At 35.1% G+C, this 10,136-nt stretch overlaps 1 protein-coding gene across 2 annotated transcripts; it reads right to left on the bottom strand.

Moving 5' to 3' along the window:
- Positions 1–96: 96 nt before the first annotated feature.
- Positions 97–9,448, bottom strand: LOC111384179. 2 transcript variants are annotated; one of them, XM_023008440.1, is made up of 13 exons: positions 9,116–9,448; positions 7,936–8,338; positions 7,463–7,640; positions 7,224–7,354; positions 4,661–5,519; positions 4,142–4,239; positions 3,829–3,973; positions 3,685–3,753; positions 3,554–3,599; positions 2,746–3,191; positions 1,895–1,974; positions 540–675; positions 97–412 (listed from the first exon to the last, which is right to left on the bottom strand). In XM_023008440.1, the coding sequence occupies exons 1-13, from the start codon at positions 9,216–9,218 to the stop codon at positions 167–169; spliced, it is 2,940 nt and encodes a 979-aa protein (XP_022864208.1). In that variant the 5' UTR covers positions 9,219–9,448; the 3' UTR covers positions 97–166. The 2 variants fall into 2 exon arrangements, with proteins under 2 accessions (XP_022864208.1, XP_022864206.1); XM_023008438.1 differs by having other exon boundaries at positions 101–412; positions 7,224–7,363.
- Positions 9,449–10,136: the final 688 nt, after the last annotated feature.

Here is a 10,136-nt window from a genome sequence, read left to right as displayed (position 1 = left end):
AAGAAGCTTTACAGATCTTTATGGAAACAAAGGCACAAAAATAATAACAAGAAACAGATCACTGCTCAGAAAACTTTCAAAGAACTTCCAGAAAAAAGAGAGAGAAGAAGAAGAATAAAAAAAGCTGAATAAAAATCACAATCTAGCTTCTCTTTGTTCTCAAACATCAAACATGTATCGAGAATATCATATGTAGGATCTGTAACCAGGTGGAAAAAAACTCACTGAAAATTATTTTTTCCACATCCCTGGCCCTGCGAGAAGCTTCAAGCTGTTCCTCAAATGTTCCCAGTTTGGAGACGCTACTTTCGCCTTGTTGCCTCATAGTTAGCTGAAATCTCTCATTTTCTTGACATTCAAGTTCAGTTCGAGTACTTAACGGCCGGAAGAATGTACCATTGGGCCAGATAACCTAAAATGAAGAACTCAATCAAGAAACAGGATCCAGCAAGTTCATATGCGAAACAGATTCCAGAAAAATGAAATGAAAAGGGAAATTTGACAGATTGGATGGATAGCAGTGAAGACATTTCACTCACATCCTGGATCCATCGTATTCCCTGAGCGATATTATCTTCTCTCCTGAGACAATGAATTTGCCTTAATAGCCAGTCATCAATGGCATCTTCCATAACTAACTGCAGTATTTGCTTTGATATCCAAAAGACCTGCCGTCTGCAATTAACCACAAAAAGGGAGTGTTTTAAGGAATGATACTGAATGTATAGCATGGTTTTAGTACATGAAAATCCAAGCAGTTCCATCAATTTCTCAATCTCGAGGTAGGCAAAATTTCAAAGAAGCTCCACAAATTTGATTAATTCACTCTGTGTCTCTAACCAAATTTTTGTCTCTGTGGCACGGTCAGACAACCAGAATTTGCATCCTCAAATCACATAAAAGATTTCCACAACTCATGCTCGATAGACGGCTGATTCAAAGTCCATTCAGTTTTACTCATTCAAGAATCTAACATTTCACCAGGATCTGTAAGATAAAGTTCAATGTTGCTTCAAACTAGACAAATTCCATCCACAACTAAAATTATCTGTTCAAGACCAAACAATTAAATCTGGGCATTTTGAAAATTAGAAGAATAAAGATGTCAGGAATTTTTTTTACACCAGCACTATGACAACACAGCACTATTGGTCCATTGTACTCAAACGTGATGGGTGTCCCACAAAGTTGTAATAAAGGAAGCACAATCATAAAAACCCACTTTGTGTTTTGTTTTCAATAGCATCTATTTGAAAGGGAAGAGAAAATAAACTGACAACAAATGGATATCAATTGTTAATACATAAGTATCAAACCCAAAAACAAAACAATAATTGAAAGAAAAAAGAGTCGCTCAAATATGATAAGACCAAGCCATCGAGAATGGAAGATTTCCAATTCAATAAACTAGAATTACAAAGATATCACAAGTTCAATTGCATGTTTGCAACTACATCACCTATTATTTGTGAATATTTCTTGAAGAAAGGTCTCATCCATATCCCCAAAGAGTTGGTTCAACAGCTAAGCTGTCCAACATGGGCTGGGAGGTCCCAAAGATCAAACCCCCTTCCTTAATACCTGACCACGTCAGACAAGCTTACCATTTCATACTAAAAGTAATTATTTCTTTGCTCATTTTCTTTTTCTCCTCTCCACTGATGTGCCATTGTGTTAAGGAAATATTGGGCGGAGGAAGGAGAAGGAGAAAGAGAAGAACATAGACGGTGGAAGCCATAAATGCTCGTTTTAAAACCATGTAATCCTTTTACAGCTCTAATGTTCCCTGCATCCTTCCCAGACTATAAGTACCCTTCCAAGTTCAACTACAAGGCATTTGATTATTAGCTAAAAATACTTCACAAATACAGAAGCTAGCAAAACCTAAAATCACCTTAGCCAGCCTCTTCTCTTGAGCAGAAATAACTTGTCAACTAAATTCAGAACAGGAACACTTAAATTAGGTGGTGTCCACTGCAAAGAAAAACATCAGTTAGAATTGGCATTACCGAAAACATCTATTCAATGGTGTAGAAATAGAATAAAGTATGAGGGGATGGGAGTGCCTCAGGATCTAGGTGTAATGAGTGGGGACAACCTTTAGGTCATTGGCTTTAGTCCATAGAAACAGTACATTCATGGGCCCAATGACAAAAAAAGAAAAGAAAGGCACCCTTGGCGGGACCAGGGTATGATGTAAACCAGAATTAACATTTTACAAATAAAGTTGAGAAATATTCAATAGCTGGAATGGTTATGATCAATTTTCTATTCTCTATCAATTATCAAATTTTTGTGAAACAAACTCTTTGCCATGTCTCAAAACAAACATCACAAACACCCAAAAAAAAAGACTTTTTTCAGAAAGTTCTTCTAGAGGATAATAATTACAGATTAATCAATACATTTTCAAGTATCACCAGGTTTGGAATAAGTCCATATGCGTAATTGGAAATAAAACTAATGACAGTACAAACATTCCAAGCAGCAGCATGTTATAAAAAATGCAGCTAAAACTTATCACGCCTCAAAGGATTATAGACAACTACAAGGATTTGAGCTTACAAATCAATTCCTATGAAAAAGAAGGGAGATAAAGGGGGGAATGGGGTTGAGATAATCACTCCCAGTGTTACTTTGGTCAATAATCAGAGTAGAAAAAGAAGAATGAATAAAAAACAAAAAGAAAAGAGCTTACAAAAAGAAAAGAGGTTATTACAAACTACTCTACCAAATGCACATTACCTCAGGAGGCACCTCTATTTTATCCTCTTTATCAACTGATGATGATGCTACACTTGCCTCTGGAAATCTGCTCACTCTCAAACCACCTATTATATCAGAATCCAAGTTTTGCACATCTTCATTGCGTTTAACAACCCTTGGTGGAAGCCCATTTAAGTCCAATTCATTGTCAGAATGCCACCCATTCGCTTGTGCTGAAGAATTTACTTTCTCTGGCCCATGGTTTACATCCTTTTCACTTTCCTCGTTATCAGAAAAACTGTTAATCGACTCCGAGGCACTTTGCCTCGAACACAGTTTGTGAATATCATCAGAATTCCAGGACAAGTTCCTGTTTGTAACTGAAGAAGCTGGTTCATGAGAAGTGGAGGGTGAACCAACAACTGTCCGCACTAAACTACCTTTAATCTGGCGTGCAATGTCATCCATAGCATCGTCCACATTAACTGTTTTGTTGAAAGAAAACAAAAAACTATGAGTCAAGGGTACCAACAAATATTCATGCATTTAAAATTTCTTCCTCGTAAGCACCAAGACAATGTGCTGCGACCATAACTTCCAAGGACAAGACTGATCACTTAAAGAAGTTAGTCTATTTCAGACAAACGGTATAATAACAACTAGATAGAATTTCAAGACACCTAACAACTTCCTTTCTATCTTCATCAAAAACCTAATAAAACTGTCATGGGCCACCTTAGATCGTAATTCACGATCAAGATGCATATTGGGTACTTGAAAGAACAATGTCCAGACTACTGACTCCAATTATAACAGAAGACCGAATCCAATAACAGAAGCCACATACCTGCCAGAGTTCTCATCACGGAAGACGATTTCTCGAACGAGTAATTCTTGAATGATGAAAAAACACAAATTAATCTTGCATTAGAAAGAAGCTAGAGGTGATGAATTGTTTTCAACAGAACAAATACAAACCTTGGAAGAGGGGCTCAAAAAATCCCATACTTCATGTTGTTCAGCAACATTGGCAATTGACAACAGATCCTGGGAAAGGCAGTGTAATTAAAATGGCTAATAATGGAAAGTCTATAGCAACATGCAAAGTACAGGTGAGCATACTTGGAGATACTTGTCAAGCTGAATACAACGCTGATGGACAAAAGCGTCCTCTGTGCTTGATGAGAATATCCTTTTGGGAGGTAAATGTAATGTATAATTAGGGATGTCCTTAAGATGCCGATGCAATCTCTCAAAATTTCGATATCTGCAAACAAAGCCACAAAATAGAATTATCAACCGAATAGGAAAGAAGAGGGACCCTGATCTAATTATGGATCTTGCACTGAGGCTGGACTAAATTAGATCAATATACAGGACAATTATTTCAAGCAGAGAAATGTTTATTGATTAAAAGTGGAAGTAACATTCAGACCTTCTTTTCACAAACCACCTGATGTTAGCATCCATCACAGCAATTCTGTAAACTGCAAAAGATTTTGAGCCATGTTTCTCAAAGTATGCTCCAATAACCTGGAACGACATGAATATATGGTCAATGATGGTGTCATCAGATGACTAACTAAAACAACTAGATTCGCCCCCATTTAAAAAATTAAAATAGCAGAACATGAAAACTAAGGCAATAAATCCATCTCACACTATGAAGAGGGTTATTGTTACAATAATATTCTTCTCCCAAGTGATTGATCATGTACGTAAATTTTACAGAAATGGAGGACAAAATTTTTCAAACCACCCTCAATGGTTAACAAAATCCGGATAGATGAAAAGAAGCGAAACCCTCGTGTTGAAACCGAGGAATAATTGTACAGCGCATGGATCATGAAGCAGCTTCTATTAACATCTGGAATTACATAAGCATTTTTTAAGCTGTAAACAGTCCACATACACTTCAAGAACCTGGAAAGAAAAGGAAAATAATTTGTCCTACCCGGCACCTTAGTTTCGGATCATGCAGTTCCTCACTGCGGACCAACATATCCGAGGCGCTCTTGATGCTATATACATTGTCCCTGCTAACATTTGGATTATAAAATTCTGAAATGATGGGAATTCCACCTCTGCTAGCAAAAATGCCTTCCATGTTCAGTTGAACTGTCAAATCAGAAGTGCTATTTGACTTTTTAAGCTGATTTCTATTTTCATGAGGAAAAACAGAACCATAATTCTCAGCTTCATCAGCAATAGAGCCTCTCTTAGAATAAACTCGCTTAATAAGATCCTGATCAAGTACAGTATCTGGTTGAGGCCTTGGTGGTGCTTGAATCAGTGCTTTATCTTCCATTATGCTAGATTTTTCAGGCTTTTGAATTGTTACTTCTGTCACTAAATCCTTTCTAGGCATGAAACTGTTGTCTGTAATTTTTGCTCGAGCAACCTGAGGTCCTCTGGCAGTATTCTTCTGGAGTTTCTGTTTGTAGTTTCTTCCAATTGTCCACATGTTTTCAAGATTTTCAGGCATGAGAACTTCTGTTCTTCTCTGGGTTGCTGCCTCAAGCACTCGAGCCCAGTCAGAAGGCCGCTGGTGGGCAGACTCGCCCTGAATTGTATTTGATACAGAACTTCTAGAAGCATGTGACCATAACTCCTTTTTATCATCATTTTGAGGTAGATCCATGTCAGTCCCTTTTTTGAGAGCAGTTACATTTTTCCTCAAAGCAGATTCACTGCTTTGACCATGTGCAGCAGAAACGGCATTACCATGGACAGGTGACTGTTCAGCACCAGAACCCTTAAACCCCTCATCCTTGTTAGTGAGGAAAATGTATTCAATCAACTCATTAATATACCTGGAAAAAGTGTCAAAATGATCACATTCCTGAATGGACTCGTAACTTGGTGAATAAAATGCATAGTTGAGCAATTGTCGTCCATAAGGTGATTTCCAGTGATGTGGAACATGTAGTGTGACAAAATCTTCAAAAACTCATGTAGATCTTAATAGGGACTATAACTACAGATAGCACAATCTCTGTCTAAAAGTATTATCACAGATCAGGACCAAAACAATGAGCTATTAACTTATAAGCCCACCCAAATGTACTCCTATGTCCTTTTGTATAAACCATGACTGATAACATTAGTGAATTGAATACATTAGTTTCCCATTTGATAATGACCTAATCACGTTTGACATTAAAAAAAATGTAGAACAGATGATCTATAAACTTGGAAGTACTATCATGTACATGGGAAGAATTACATAAAACTATGAGATTTATTAATTCAAAACCAATTTAGTGCTTGTTTGGTAGGGATTTTATTAATTGATTTTTGGATCGTTAGAGATAAAGTGGGTACTACTTGTGAGAGAAGAATTCAAAAATGACGTCTGGAATAGTGAAATAACAGTCAAAAAATTGATGTTAATTGGATTAAAATCCCTACCAAACATGCTCTCATTCAAAATATTTTTACGAAAAGTGCAAGATGGACTACTGCATCTTAACCTAACCTATTTAAGTTTTAAAACTGCAGAAAGGATGCAGTTCCCCTTGTATCATTAGATTTGGAGTAATTGGCAATGTTATGGACAGACAGCAAGATATGGGACCATGTTATTGTCAATTCATCAACTCTTACAAGAGAAGGGTTTCTACAGAAGTAGAGCAAGTAATCTTGAAGTTTATGAAGTAGCAAACTAAGATGATATGTCGAAGGTGATTGTGGGTTTCATTGATAACATTGAAGGCCATTCACATGTTCCAAAAGGAGGCCCTTCAGATGCACTTTATACTAGTATAACCCATAGAGCAATTACATGTTGCACGAGCTAGAGAGATTAGGGGAAATGATGAGCCTCTTTGGTGATTGTTCTAGCCCACACAATACAGCTGTCAACAATACTTACAATGTCTCCATTCCATCCTAATTTATATAAATTATTCAGCAGCATAAGTGCAGTAGATTTGTTAATCAGAAAACATCATACTTCTATTCTCAAAAGACGAAATCACAGTAAAAAGAAGTGCAGGAGTTATCATCATTTAACTTTTAGTGTTCAGTTAACAGAATTGCACTGGCATAACTACACGAGTGTTTGAAAGAAACCTTGTATGGTGCTTGTTTGATATAACTTTTCTAAAATTTTATGAACTTTTCAACTGGTCAAACATTAATTTTAACAACATAACTTAAAAACATATTTTGTAGGACCTACAAAATTTCATCAAACTCAAAAAACGTTTATCAAAAGTTTTGTCAAAAAAAAAAAACCCCTCAATATGATGAAACCAAATCAACAAGAAAGCATGGGTACCAGATAGAGAGGACAGGTCAAGTTGAAAAACAACAGAGGAGAAAAGAAAAACTATACAATATTACAATGTGGTAAATATATTATGCGGAAGCAGAAAAGATATATTGTTAGCCACCTTTAAAAACTAATGCGTTAACTGTGACCTGATGCAACTTGAAATTTACAGATCTTGCACACAGGAAGTGGAATATAATGAAACTGAAGTTTATAAACAACTAGAAAAATGACATCTTACACTGGGCTTGCAAAATTCATAATAGGTTCCATTACCAAGCAAGTTAAAAGTTCTCTAGCAATGCACCGAACCAGAGGGCATTGTGCCTCCCTAGGTCTTAGAACAACAGCTAAAAGTCCACTCATGAGCCGCTGAAGTACCTATGATTAAAAATCATTAGATAACAGGCAAAATAACAAACAAAACAAAATGAACAAAACTTGTAAAACTATTTCTTTTGTTTAAGAACACTTCTACACCTTGTACTCACACTCTGAAGATATCAAAGCAGGATGAAGCTCCTTAGAAACCAAAAGATGATGTTTTAATCTTTCATCCCGTTTTTCAGAAGACAATGTTCCCATAACATCCACGCCAATTGCAGCCTGGTTTCTTCTGAAAAGATCCAGGTGTTCTCCAATCAGATCTACTACATCCCTGGATAAATGGAAAAGACTGGGTTCAATAACTCAAGGAACAAATTATTCACAAACTCACACAATTTTAACGCCTTCACAGACTCACAGTACAGACTACAGGGAGATAAAGTTGTAATTAGATCATATTTTGCCAAGATCAAAACGTAGTAGAAGTACTTTTCAGAGAAGTAAATACTTTCTTTCTACAAAAGCAATCTTTGATGCCAAAAAAAGTAACTTTGAAGCATATTTGGAGGGAGAAATAACTTCTAAGCTTAACAATAACATGCTATAAAGATGCAACTAGAAAGTACCTTGTCAGAAGCTCAACAAGGTTTACTTCTTTGACTCTTCCAGATACTTCACCAAGAACATCCATGATTATGGCGTGTATAAGCTCAGGCACCTCTTTGTCAGGTGTAATATCAGAATACCATAAATTTACGACAAAATCTTGCAAGAGCTTTTTAATAAAATCCTGCATAGCAGCCTCTACAGCAGGAGAGTTTATATTTCTCTTCCATTTTGATGGAGGAGGCACGGTAGAAAGACGAGAATCATTAGGAGAACTCTGCTTCTTTTCTAAGTGCGACAAGTAGGAAAGAGGTCGAGCATTGTGAACCTTCCATCGGAATTCCACTTTATTAAATAATATTCTTAGCCCAGAAACCAGGAGTACAGCAATGGGTATATTCATCAACATTGCTTTACTTGTATCTGCAATCAACATTTGTGATTTAGAAACTTCGGGATAATATTTAATGCCATCGTAGCAAGCAGAGAAGCATAGTTGCAATCAAAGATCCCAACAAAAATAACCAAATATCCAGATTGCTTGTGTTGAAAGGAAAAAGAGAAAAACACTGAAAGTTACCATAACAAGTAATGCGCAAATTTGTTCTGATTAAACTAATCGGTAAAAGAATTAAAAAGGGAAAAGAAAATAGAAGCCATTGAGCTTCCTACTCATTAAGGATTCATGTCAACTAGGGATCACGGGTATGAAAGTAGTTCAACTAAACCCAAAATCTGTCCGTTAAGCCCAAGGAATCTAGAAGTACAGTAGAAAAGTACCCGGTTTTGAGTAATTGCTGCCTATATTAGAAGCTACTCAACAGTATCATGAGCCTCAATTGCAAAAGGGAATTTAGCTAATTAATATCAGAATACATTGGCTTGCTGAACAGTCCTTACATAATCCAGAAACATTAATATCCGGCCTAGCTTCGTTTTGAATATTACTAAATTAATAATACTAAATCCATGAAACCAGCAAATAAACATTGCATTGGAACCATAAAAAGAAACCAAATATAGAATTGCTTTCAAATTAAAACTTAAATTCCATAGTTTTCTCACTTTACAAATCAATTTATCAGCATAGAACCCATACAGGCTAAAAAAATGAAACACTGACATATTCCAAATTCAGAAATTAACCAACATAAATAACTTTTAGATTTTATGAAAAAAGAAGAAAATTTAGGAGCTCACGTGTCAAGAAGTAAGAGACGGCAAATATACAGAGAGCCCAATAAATGGTTCGAGTCTTAGCTTCCTCGATCAGATCTTGCAAACTCTCCATTGCCTTTTTCATATTCTCCAAAACCCTATAATTCAATTGACTAAAATCTCATATACTGTCCAAAATTAAGCAAAAATAACCAACCATACAGCCTCTCCTCCTCTCACGAAGTCAATTGAACTTATGATCAGGAGAATATAATTTTGGTCGACTTTCCGTTTGCTTCAATTGAATAATCAAACTGTCTCAGCTAATAAAAAGCAAAAGCCTGCCGTGTAAGATTTACTGGTCGTCTTAAAGTTCTTAAGCCTTTTATTTTTTCCTTTTTTTTATATGGTTCGTTATTAGAAAACTTTTTGGTAAAATTGAATGATTGGTCCCAATCTATTGTTCCAATAACAAATTAACTTTTAAAACCGAAGAAAGTCTTTTTTTTCTTTTTTCTTTTTTTCTTAAGGTCCCTAGTTAGACGTGAACCAAAATTTACATCATTTTGTATCAAATTGTGCAATAAATCTTACACCAAATAGAAAATCATTTTCAACCCATTACATCAAAAGTTACACCGGATAAATAATGTTTAATAATTTTCTTCATTTTTTTAGTTCTTAACAATTGATGTATCTCATGATTTATTTATTTATTTATTTTATTACAACATAAATTATTAAATAAATAATTACGTTTAGTTAATAAAAATATTAAATTCATTATAAATTTAAAAAACGTTGTACAATTAATAGAAATACAACAATTAAGAAAGTATTAAATCATAACACTAAAAAAGAGTGTAATACGTTTCGAATCGTAATATCGTGATATTACAAAGTCGAAATGGTATTAACAATTAATTATTATTGATTAAATGATTAAAATGTATTACAACAAATAATAATAATAATAATAATAATAATAATAATAATAATAATAATAATAATATAGTTAAATTTAGAATTAAAGTTTATAGTATAACAAATGGACAAATATACC

The sequence above is a fragment of the Olea europaea genome, unplaced genomic scaffold (assembly GCF_002742605.1).
Source record: "Olea europaea var. sylvestris unplaced genomic scaffold, O_europaea_v1 scaffold2863, whole genome shotgun sequence".
Lineage (NCBI taxonomy): Eukaryota > Viridiplantae > Streptophyta > Magnoliopsida > Lamiales > Oleaceae > Olea > Olea europaea.
This window is presented reverse-complemented; position numbering and strand designations above follow the sequence as displayed.

Excerpts from the sequence above, each read along its gene's own strand:
- LOC111384179 (XM_023008438.1), bottom strand. The coding sequence starts at position 9,218 with ATGAAAAAGGCAATGGAGAGTTTGCAAGATCTGATCGAGGAAGCTAAG. Across the intron at positions 7,641-7,935 it reads CTTGTTGAGCTTCTGACAAG|GGATGTAGTAGATCTGATTG; the intron begins GTACTTTCTAGT and ends CCATTTATCCAG. Across the intron at positions 413-539 it reads GAATACGATGGATCCAGGAT|GTTATCTGGCCCAATGGTAC; the intron begins GTGAGTGAAATG and ends TCTTCATTTTAG.